The sequence below is a fragment of the Ranitomeya variabilis genome, chromosome 8 (assembly GCF_051348905.1).
Source record: "Ranitomeya variabilis isolate aRanVar5 chromosome 8, aRanVar5.hap1, whole genome shotgun sequence".
NCBI classification, from domain to species: domain Eukaryota; kingdom Metazoa; phylum Chordata; class Amphibia; order Anura; family Dendrobatidae; genus Ranitomeya; species Ranitomeya variabilis.
The window spans coordinates 212,171,568-212,184,217 of NC_135239.1; the positions used below are offsets into that span (position 1 = coordinate 212,171,568).

Here is a 12,650-nt window from a genome sequence, read left to right on the forward strand (position 1 = left end):
CACTGTTCGGATTGACATTCTCGCAGAGCTCGGTCTTGGCTTCCCCGTTGGGCCGGTCACTGGGCTTGTGTGACAGACGTGACGACATTGTGGCCGCTGTCACCACCGCCTTGAAGCTGCGTTTGCGTTTCTGCACATTCAGTTCTGGGTGGAAGATGATAATATAAACCTTCGGCATGTAAAGCATCCCCAGAGCCACCGAGGCACTGAGATTCATGGAGATGGTGAGGGTGGTGGTCTGGATGTAGAGCTGCAAGACACGAGCAGAAGAAAAAGGGTTAAACATGGCTTCAACCAAAGCTGCTGCGGTAATAAAGGCGACACATGTCATACATAGAAGCACATTATAATGTAAGGTGGAAGAGTACAGATTATTATGTATTATCGGCCGAAACATTATATGACAGAGGAACACAGGATACTGGGGCGGAGGACGGGAGACCGGGGAGGAGGACGGGAGAGCGGGGCGGAGGACGGGAGAGCGGGGCGGAGGACGGGAGAGCGGGGCGGAGGACGGGAGAGCGGGGCGGAGGACGGGAGAGCGGGGCGGAGGACGGGAGAGCGGGGCGGAGGACGGGAGAGCGGGGCGGAGGACGGGAGAGCGGGGCGGAGGACGGGAGAGCGGGGCGGAGGACGGGAGACCGGGGCGGAGGACGGGAGAGCGGGGCAGAGGACAGGAGAGCGGGGCAGAGGACAGGAGACCGGGGCAGAAGACAGGAGAGCGGGGCGGGGGACCAGAGACTGGGGAGGGAGACCGGAAACCAGAGACCGGGCCGGGAGACCAGGGTGGGAGACCAGAGACGGGGGCGGGAGACCAGAGACGGGGGCGGGAGACCAGAGACTGGGGCGGGAGACCAGAGACTGGGGCGGGAGACCAGAGACAACGGCGGGAGACCAGAGACCGGGGCGGGAGACCAGAGACCGGGGCGGGAGACCAGAGACCGGGGCGGGAGACCAGAGACAGGGGCGGGAGACCAGAGACAAGGGCGGGAGACCAGAGACAAGGGCGGGAGACCAGAGACCGGGGCGGGAGACCAGAGACCGGGGCGGGAGACCAGAGACCGGGGCGGGAGACTAGAGACCGGGGCGGGAGACCAGAGACAAGGGCGGGAGACCAGAGACAAGGGCGGGAGACCAGAGACCGGGGCGGGAGACCAGAGACCGGGGCGGGAGACCAGAGACCGGGGCGGGAGACCAGAGACCGGGGCGGGAGACCAGAGACCGGGGCGGGAGACCAGAGACCGGGGCGGGAGACCAGAGACCGGGGCGGGAGACCAGAGACCGGGGCGGGAGACCAGAGACCGGGGCGGGAGACCAGAGACCGGGGCGGGAGACCAGAGACCGGGGCGGGAGACCAGAGACCGGGGCGGGAGACTAGAGACCGGGGCGGGAGACCAGAGACAAGGGCGGGAGACCAGAGACAAGGGCGGGAGACCAGAGACAAGGGCGGTAGACCAGAGACCGGGGCGGGAGACCAGAGACCGGGGCGGGAGACCAGAGACAAGGGCGGGAGACCAGAGACCGGGGTAAAAAGGGTAAAATTGTCAAATGTTGAAAAACTGGAGACTCAGAAGAAATTAATGTGCCCCGTAAACTGTAGACCATTATCGCTCCCCGAGCCCCTTCCACCTTTTCAGTCTTCAGCCCCACTTCCTCCCATCACATGCATTTTAAGCTATTGCCGATGTGAATATGTAATTTGCCCTTTTTGCTTTCTATTTTTTTTTTTTTTCCTGAAATCTGACATGAAATTTTTAAGAAAAATAACTCCATAAAAAGTAAATTAAAAAAATATAACAATGTATTAAATTGTAACTATTTGACAACCTTTGGTATAGCCTTAACCCAGTACTAGTCGTCAGGGCACGAGACTCAGCGCTGTTCTCACCAGTCCACTATGTGACCCAAGGTGGGATCCGATCACCATTGCATCCAGTACAATGATGTCCGCGTTGTATGAAGTCACCAGAGCGGCCCCGGCCCCATATAACACAACGCACCGGACGAGTCACCAGCTCCTGAGTCATTACGTGATGTGATTCTGGGAATTTGGCCACAATCCTAGGTTTTCTTCCTCCACCTCTCTGATTTATAGAAAGTGCTGCTTACCCGGATTTCACTTTCCCCCCTGTGTCTCTGGTCGCGGATCAGGACTGCGCACGGCCGTCTCACACGAAACCGCAGCTCAATTAAATGGGATCTTTAAGCTGCTCTGAGTCTCTCCCTCCACAAAGAAGAACAGATGATTGATTTTATTTTCTCTAGTTCTGACCGTGCTGATCCTTTACAATTGACCAGATATTCCGATACAAGGAGATAAAGTAAAAACCACATTGCCTTTACTTTTCTGTTGTACTTTTCCAAACTCTGTGGTAAAGAAGGAGAAGAATACAGAAACAATTCTGCTACTCCTAAAGAGCAAACAACTAACCCCCTCAACAGCAAAATATAAGAGGAAGAAGGAAAATGAAGAGGAGGAAGGTCTCTGAGGGATTATAGTAGTAAAAGTGAAAAAAGCCGCTATAAGACTGGTGTGCGAGAAATATCCAGAGAGCCAGACCTGTCAGACAGAACTATATCCCTGTACAAAGAGATCAAGAATCTCATGAGCTCTGAAGTGAGCAAAGAGTCTAATAATGGTATAATACTGCCACTATGTACAAGAATATAACTACTATAATACTGCCCCATGTACAAGAATATAACTACTATAATACTGCCCCTATGTACAAGAATATAACTACTATAATACTGCCCCTATGTACAAGGATATAACTACTATAATACTGCCCCCTATGTACAAGAATATAACTACTATAATACTGCTCCTATGTACAAGAATATAACTACTATAATACTGCCCCTATGTACAAGAATATAACTACTATAATACTGCCCCTATGTACAAGAATATAACTACTATAATACTGCCCCTATGTACAAGGATATAACTACTATAATACTGCCCCCTATGTACAAGAATATAACTACTATAATACTGCTCCTATGTACAAGAATATAACTACTATAATACTGCTCCTATGTACAAGAATATTACTACTATAATACTGCTCCTATGTACAAGAATATAACTACTATAATACTGCTCCTATGTACAAGAATATAACTACTATAATACTGCTCCTATGTACAAGAATATTACTACTATAATACTGCTCCTATGTACAAGAATATAACTACTATAATACTGCCCCTATGTACAAGGATATAACTACTATAATACTGCCCCCTATGTACAAGAATATAACTACTATAATACTGCTCCTATGTACAAGAATATAACTACTATAATACTGCTCCTATGTACAAGAATATTACTACTATAATACTGCTCCTATGTACAAGAATATAACTACTATAATACTGCCCCTATGTACAAGGATATAACTACTATAATACTGCCCCCTATGTACAAGAATATAACTACTATAATACTGCTCCTATGTACAAGAATATAACTACTATAATACTGCTCCTATGTACAAGAATATTACTACTATAATACTGCTCCTATGTACAAGAATATAACTACTATAATACTGCTCCTATGTACAAGAATATAACTACTATAATACTGCTCCTATGTACAAGAATATTACTACTATAATACTGCCCCTATGTACAAGAATATAACTACTATAATACTGCCCCTATGTACAAGGATATAACTACTATAATACTGCCCCCTATGTACAAGAATATAACTACTATAATACTGCTCCTATGTACAAGAATATAACTACTATAATACTGCTCCTATGTACAAGAATATTACTACTATAATACTGCTCCTATGTACAAGAATATAACTACTATAATACTGCTCCTATGTACAAGAATATAACTACTATAATACTGCTCCTATGTACAAGAATATTACTACTATAATACTGCTCCTATGTACAAGAATATAACTACTATAATACTGCTCCTATGTACAAGAATATAACTACTATAATACTGCCCCTATGTACAAGAATATAACTACTATAATACTGCCCCTATGTACAAGGATATAACTACTATAATACTGCCCCCTATGTACAAGAATATAACTACTATAATACTGCTCCTATGTACAAGAATATAACTACTATAATACTGCTCCTATGTACAAGAATATTACTACTATAATACTGCTCCTATGTACAAGAATATAACTACTATAATACTGCTCCTATGTACAAGAATATAACTACTATAATACTGCTCCTATGTACAAGAATATTACTACTATAATACTGCTCCTATGTACAAGAATATAACTACTATAATACTGCCCCTATGTACAAGGATATAACTACTATAATACTGCCCCCTATGTACAAGAATATAACTACTATAATACTGCTCCTATGTACAAGAATATAACTACTATAATACTGCTCCTATGTACAAGAATATTACTACTATAATACTGCTCCTATGTACAAGAATATAACTACTATAATACTGCCCCTATGTACAAGGATATAACTACTATAATACTGCCCCCTATGTACAAGAATATAACTACTATAATACTGCTCCTATGTACAAGAATATAACTACTATAATACTGCTCCTATGTACAAGAATATTACTACTATAATACTGCTCCTATGTACAAGAATATAACTACTATAATACTGCTCCTATGTACAAGAATATAACTACTATAATACTGCTCCTATGTACAAGAATATTACTACTATAATACTGCCCCTATGTACAAGAATATAACTACTATAATACTGCCCCTATGTACAAGGATATAACTACTATAATACTGCCCCCTATGTACAAGAATATAACTACTATAATACTGCTCCTATGTACAAGAATATAACTACTATAATACTGCTCCTATGTACAAGAATATTACTACTATAATACTGCTCCTATGTACAAGAATATAACTACTATAATACTGCTCCTATGTACAAGAATATAACTACTATAATACTGCTCCTATGTACAAGATTATAACTACTATAATACTGCTCCTATGTACAAGAATATAACTACTATAATACTGCTCCTATGTACAAGAATATAACTACTATAATACTGCTCCTATGTACAAGAATATAACTATTATAATACTGCCCCTATGTACAAGAATATAACTACTATAATACTGCTCCTATGTACAAGAATATTACTACTATAATACTGCTCCTATGTACAAGATTATAACTACTATAATACTGCTCCTATGTACAAGAATATAACTACTATAATACTGTCCCTATGTACAAGAATATAACTACTATAATACTGCCCCTATGTACAAGAATATAACTATAATACTGCTCCTATGTACAAGAATATACAGTGGGGCAAAAAAGTATTTAGTCAGTCAGCAATAGTGCAAGTTCCACCACTTAAAAAGATGAGAGGCGTCTGTAATTTACATCATAGTTAGACCTCAACTATGGGAGACAAACTGAGAAAAAAAAATCCAGAAAATCACATTGTCTGTTTTTTTTATCATTTTATTTGCATATTATGGTGGAAAATAAGTATTTGGTCAGAAACAAACAATCCAGATTTCTGGCTCTCACAGACCTGTAACTTCTTCTTTAAGAGTCTCCTCTTTCCTCCCCTCATTACCTGTAGTAATGGCACCTGTTTAAACTTGTTATCAGTATAAAAAGACACCTGTGCACACCCTCAAACAGTCTGACTCCAAACTCCACTATGGTGAAGACCAAAGAGCTGTCAAAGGACACCAGAAACAAAATTGTAGCCCTGCACCAGGCTGGGAAGACTGAATCTGCAATAGCCAACCAGCTTGGAGTGAAGAAATCAACAGTGGGAGCAATAATTAGAAAATGGAAGACATTCAAGACCACTGATAATCTCCCTCGATCTGGGGCTCCACGCAAAATCCCACCCCGTGGGGTCAGAATGATCACAAGAACGGTGAGCAAAAATCCCAGAACCACGCGGGGGGACCTAGTGAATGAACTGCAGAGAGCTGGGACCAATGTAACAAGGCCTACCATAAGTAACACACTACGCCACCATGGACTCAGATCCTGCAGTGCCAGACGTGTCCCACTGCTTAAGCCAGTACATGTCCGGGCCCGTCTGAAGTTTGCTAGAGAGCATTTGGATGATCCAGAGGAGTTTTGGGAGAATGTCCTATGGTCTGATGAAACCAAACTGGTACTGTTTGGTAGAAACACAACTTGTCGTGTTTGGAGGAAAAAGAATACTGAGTTGCATCCATCAAACACCATACCTACTGTAAAGCATGGTGGTGGAAACATCATGCTTTGGGGCTGTTTCTCTGCAAAGGGGCCAGGACGACTGATCCGGGTACATGAAAGAATGAATGGGGCCATGTATCGTGAGATTTTGAGTGCAAACCTCCTTCCATCAGCAAGGGCATTGAAGATGAAACGTGGCTGGGTCTTTCAACATGACAATGATCCAAAGCACACCGCCAGGGCAACGAAGGAGTGGCTTCGTAAGAAGCATTTCAAGGTCCTGGAGTGGCCTAGCCAGTCTCCAGATCTCAACCCTATAGAAAACCTTTGGAGGGAGTTGAAAGTCCGTGTTGCCAAGCGAAAAGCCAAAAACATCACTGCTCTAGAGGAGATCTGCATGGAGGAATGGGCCAACATACCAACAACAGTGTGTGGCAACCTTGTGAAGACTTACAGAAAACGTTTGACCTCTGTCATTGCCAACAAAGGATATATTACAAAGTATTGAGATGAAATTTTGTTTCTGACCAAATACTTATTTTCCACCATAAAATGCAAATAAAATGATAAAAAAAACAGACAATGTGATTTTCTGGATTTTTTTTCTCAGTTTGTCTCCCATAGTTGAGGTCTACCTATGATGTAAATTACAGACGCCTCTCATCTTTTTAAGTGGTGGAACTTGCACTATTGCTGACTGACTAAATACTTTTTTGCCCCACTGTAACTACTATAATACTGCTCCTATGTACAAGAATATAACTATTATAATACTGCCCCTATGTACAAGAATATAACTACTATAATACTGCCCCTATGTACAGGAATATAACTACTATACTACTGCTCCTATGTACAAGAATATAACTACTATAATACTGCTCCTATGTACAAGAATATAACTACTATAATATTGCCCCTATGTACAAGAATATAACTACTATAATACTGCCCCTATGTACAAGAATATAACTACTATAATACTGTCCCCTATATACAAGAATATAACTACTATAATACTGCCCCTATGTACAAGAATATTACTACTATAATACTGCCCCTATGTACAAGAAAATAACTACTATAATACTGTCCCCTATGTACAAGAATATAACTACTATAATACTGTCCCCTATGTACAAGAATATAACTACTATAATACTGCCCCTATGTACAAGGATATAACTACTATAATACTGCCCCTATGTACAAGGATATAACTACTATAATACTGCCCCTATGTACAAGAATATAACTACTATAATACTGCTCCTATGTACAAGAATATAACTACTATAATACTGCTCCTATGTACAAGAATATAACTACTATAATACTGCCCCTATGTACAAGAATATAACTACTATAATACTACTCCTATGTACAAGAATATAACTACTATAATACTGCCCCTATGTACAAGAATATAACTACTATAATACTACTCCTATGTACAAGAATATAACTACTATAATACTGCTCCTATGTACAAGGAGTGACATCACACGATTTCTGCCCCTACATCACACTGTTCTCAGATGAGGCAGCAATATCCAGGTGACTGATTCCCTTTAGGATGGGTGGTGCTTTCATTGGGGGATACTGGGGTTATTTACTTGGGGTGCACTGATTTCGGGATACTTGTGGATTATTTTCAGGGGGCTGCAGCGACTTTGATCTTCCTGTGACACAATGTGTCAGATATAATGCTATCAGAGGGGAGGGTGTGATATTGTGGAATGGAATTTATTGCAGCACTGAGGAGTGCGGAGAACTGATTTATTTGGGGGGTCAGCAGTCACGGTGACCCTTAGATATTACGGTAAGTTGGATTCTGTGTCTCCAATGACTTCTGTATCGTAATAAATAAAAAATACAAACAAACCTAAAAATACCAAGCAGATAATAGAAGATAACTCCCAGCGGAGAAACTATCCGTCCATATATCTCATCCCAGTGATGGCAACTGCGGAACTACGGATCTCAGATGTGACGGTCAGATACCATGAACCTCCGTTATATATATATATATATATCCATTTGTCCTTTTTTTTTTTTTTTTTGCTCGGAAAGCTTGGTGACTGACAACCAATATGGCCACAATGATAGCTAATGGAAAGGTTCAGATCTCTGTAGAATAGAATGGCATAATTCCCATGTCCTTTAATCTCTACTGTAAGAGGTCACCATGTGACCTATTATACCCTCCATATTTCATTTGTGTGAAAAATTTAGCAACTTTTCAAAATTTGTAAATCGTGAAAGGACAGAAAATATCTATCTGGAATGGATGAAAAAAATCACATCCACATTGGTGAACAAATAATAAAAAAAACATTGAAGCAGAGAATAACAAGTAGAAAACAGACTTCAAGAAGGCGCAACTGAAAAGAAGAATCTGGGGTGAAAGAAGAGATAAAAAACAGCCTAAAGTTTGTTACAATTTATCAGTTCAGGTGAATGTATCAGTCTGGAGCTGCCCAGGTGGTTTAGTTCAGAGCTTTGGATTCTAACCTAATTCACCAACAGCCAGCAGAGATTTGGAAAATAGTGAGAAATTAAGATATAAAGTTCATTAGAAATTCGCTAAACTTTTTGTATACAATGATGAACGAGTGGCAGATTTTTACATGGGGTGAGGGTTTAGATTTGTCAAGGAAACGGACAGATTTTTTTATGACCTAAGCAGAAATGGATGGCGTCGGTCACCTTACCTCAACTTTGCATTCATTAAAATACTGCTATAAACTCTACAAACACCTCCTGTTCTTTGTAATCATGGCTGTCTCCTTCATCACCATTCAAGTAGTGCTTAAGAAGACAGATGGAGCCGCATGTGCTACAGGTGACCGCCACCTCTGTGCGCTTCCATGAAAGAGGACGCAGCAGAGAACACACAGACGGGGAGACGACACATTGTTCTAAAAGAGGTTGTAGCAGAGAACACACAGACGGGGAGACGACACATTGTTCTAAAAGAGGTTGTAGCAGAGAACACACAGACGGGAGACGACACATTGTTCCAAAAGAGGTTGTAGCAGAGAACACACAGACAGAAGACGACACATTGTTCTAAAAGAGGTTGTAGCAGAGAACACACAGACAGAAGACGACACATTGTTCTAAAAGAGGTTGTAGCAGAGAACACACAGACAGAAGACGACACATTGTTCTAAAAGAGGTTGTAGCAGAGAACACACAGACGGGAGACGACACATTGTTCTAAAAGAGGTTGTAGCAGAGAACGCACAGACGGGAGACGACACATTGTTCTAAAAGAGGTTGTAGCAGAGAACACACAGACGGTGAGACGACACATTGTTCTAAAAGATGTTGTAGCAGAGAACACACAGACAGAAGACGACACATTGTTCTAAAAGAGGTTGTAGCAGAGAACACACAGACAGAAGACGACACATTGTTCTAAAAGAGGTTGTAGCAGAGAACACACAGACGGGAGACGACACATTGTTCTAAAAGAGGTTGTAGCAGAGAACACACAGACGGGAGATGACACGTTGTTCTAAAAGAGGTTGTAGCAGAGAACACACAGACGGGAGACGACACATTGTTCTAAAAGAGGTTGTAGCAGAGAACACACAGACTGTGAGACGACACATTGTTCTAAAAGAGGTTGTAGCAGAGAACACACAGACGGGGAGAGGACATATTGTTCTAAAAGAGGTTGTAGCAGAGAACACAGACGGGAGATGACACATTGTTCTAGAAGAGGTTGTAGCAGAGAACACACAGACAGGGAGAGGACATATTGTTCTAAAAGAGGTTGTAGCAGAGAACACACAGACGGGAGACGACACATTGTTCTAAAAGAGGTTGTAGCAGAGAACACAGACGGTGAGATGACACATTGTTCTAAAAGAGGTTGTAGCAAAGAACACACAGATGGGGAGACGACACATTGTTCTAAAAGAGGTTGTAGCAGAGAACACAGAGGGTGAGATGACACATTGTTTTAGAAGAGGTTGTAGCAGAGAACACACAGATGGGAAACGACACATTGTTCTAAAAGAGGTTGTAGCAGAGAATACAGAGACAGTGAGACGACACATTGTTCTAGAAGAGGTTGTAGCAGAGAACACACAGATGGGAGACGACACATTGTTCTAAAAGAGGTTGTAGCAGAGAACACAGAGACAGTGAGACGACACATTGTTCTAGAAGAGGTTGTAGCAGAGAACACAGACGGTGAGATGACACATTGTTCTAGAAGAGGTTGTAGCAGAGAACACACAGATGTGAGACAACACATTGTTCTAGAAGAGGTTGTAGCAGAGAACACTCAGACGAGAGACGACACGTTGTTCTAAAAGAGGTTGTAGCAGAGAACACACAGACGGTGAGACGACACATTGTTCTAAAAGAGGTTGTAGCAGAGAACACACAGACTGGAGACGACACATTGTTCTAAAAGAGGTTGTAGCAGAGAACACACAGATGAGGAGACAACACATTGTTCTACGCTTTCCATATGACAAAGGTGCGATGAGACGAAAAGTCTGCAACACAGAATGTTAGAAGCCTTTCATTAAAGCCTCTTCGGCTAGGTACACATGGAGATTTTTTTAAAGAGTTATTTGTAGCAGTTTTGCTCCAAAAATCACATAAATACACTTGAAACACTCGTCCTAATCGTATGTTCAGCATTTTGAGCATTTTTCTCCACTTCAGGCTTTGGAAAATGCCTGATGGAAACTATAAAGCGCTTGTCACGTCTCTGAAGCGGCTCCTGGTGGAATCTGCTCCAAACAAGGCAACACTTCAGGAAATAACAATCTTCCAAAACAGTGTGACTACGTTCCCACAATGAGATTTTGGTGCGTTGTTGATGCTGCGTATTTTTGCAGCAGTGTCTTACAGTTGTAGCAAATGGATGGGATTTATAGAAATCTCCTGCCCACTGTGCTTCATTATACTGCTGTGTAATCTGCTGTGCGTTTTTCAAATCCGCAGCATGTCAATTTCTCTTGCAGGTACACAGAGTTTTCTGTGCGGATTTACAATAGATGTGAAAAATCCACAGCAAAAAAAAACGTACAAGCATTTTTAGTGCATTTCCGCAGTGGAAAACATCAAAACCACGTTATCCGCATCCAAGTATAGCAAAAAAACAAGAAGTATCAAAAACAAAGCAGCTTTATTTAAAGCACGACACAAACATAGACAAAAACAAAGCATCATGTAAAAATCATGCAAGTAACCTACGGTAATTTAAATAATAGGTGCAGAAATTCTGCAACATCAACAAGGAACCAAGAAGCTCATTGTGGGAACGTAGCTTTTCAGGAAATAAGAAACTCGAAAAAGAGAGAAAATCTCCTGTAGTGGCGGCAACTAGAAAACTCGCCATTTTTCACTGCCTCAAAAAACTCTGTCTGTATCCTCAGAGCCTTATGTTACCTCTGTAAGAGGCGATGGAGGTGATCAGATGTTATTTTTGGTGCTTGAAAAAAAAGGTTTCAATGTGGATAAAACTTTTGATCGTGTAACAACTTTATAAAACCAAAAGTCTGCAGAGTGGAGAAGATCCCAGTGATGATGACAATGGGAGCGATATGTGTCAGTGCTGGCCTTCATCTATTTATATGGGGTCACATGAATTGTCGGAGGACTTCTAGATTCCCTCTTGAAGGGTTTTTACAGGACTCCATTTGCTACATCCGCTCACAATACAGAACGTGACCTTACAGATATTGCTGCTCTGTCATGTAGGAGTTACCGGAAAACGTCCCCCTATTTCAAAAAAGGGTGATCTGTTATTGCTAAATATTGCTGCCAGCACCCCCCATCCAGATAAGAGACCACCCTAATGTATGGGCTATACAGCTGTGACGCAGGGGGTATATGGGGGACGCCCCCGATTATCAGCAAACTCACCCATGAACCCCAATATAGTAAAATATAGGGAACTATACATTTTCTTTTCTTCTTGAATCTTATACTCCAATCACATCCAAAGCTGTATTCAGAAATCCATTGTTTGCCTTTGACCAGATTGCAGTGCATTGTGGGGGCTCGGATTCCAAGGAGATAGAGAGACAACTGACCTGTGACATGACGGTCTATGGCAGTGATCCCCAACCTGCAGTATATACACACTACAACTGATATCCTGGGGCTGGGCATGCTGGGAGTTGTAGTTTTGCAATAACTGGAGAGCTGCAGTTTGGAGATCAGAGCTCTTCGAAGTTCAGGTGAACTTTGGCCCCTTCTTAGTCGCAGTATGTAGCGTTCGCTTTGGATGTGACTAGTGCATAATGCACAATGTAATACAAGCGCACCCAAAGCTGCATTTAGATTGATGGCTACTTGCTTTTGCAGCAAAAGGACAGTGGTATCAGTTACCGTATGTCATATAACCATCTACTGCAGTGATCACCACCTATTGCATGAATACTACAACTCCCAGCAAGC

The 12,650-nt window shown here is 41.9% G+C and overlaps 1 protein-coding gene across 2 annotated transcripts in view; it reads right to left on the reverse strand.

Moving 5' to 3' along the window:
- GRM7 (glutamate metabotropic receptor 7) overlaps positions 1-12,650 on the reverse strand; it is a 475,889-nt gene that overhangs the window by 40,895 nt on the left and 422,344 nt on the right. For both annotated transcript variants that reach the window (XM_077276814.1, XM_077276813.1), the window contains exon 9: positions 4-250. In XM_077276814.1, the coding sequence (XP_077132929.1) occupies positions 4-250 (247 nt within the window). The remainder of the gene's footprint in view (positions 1-3; positions 251-12,650) is intronic.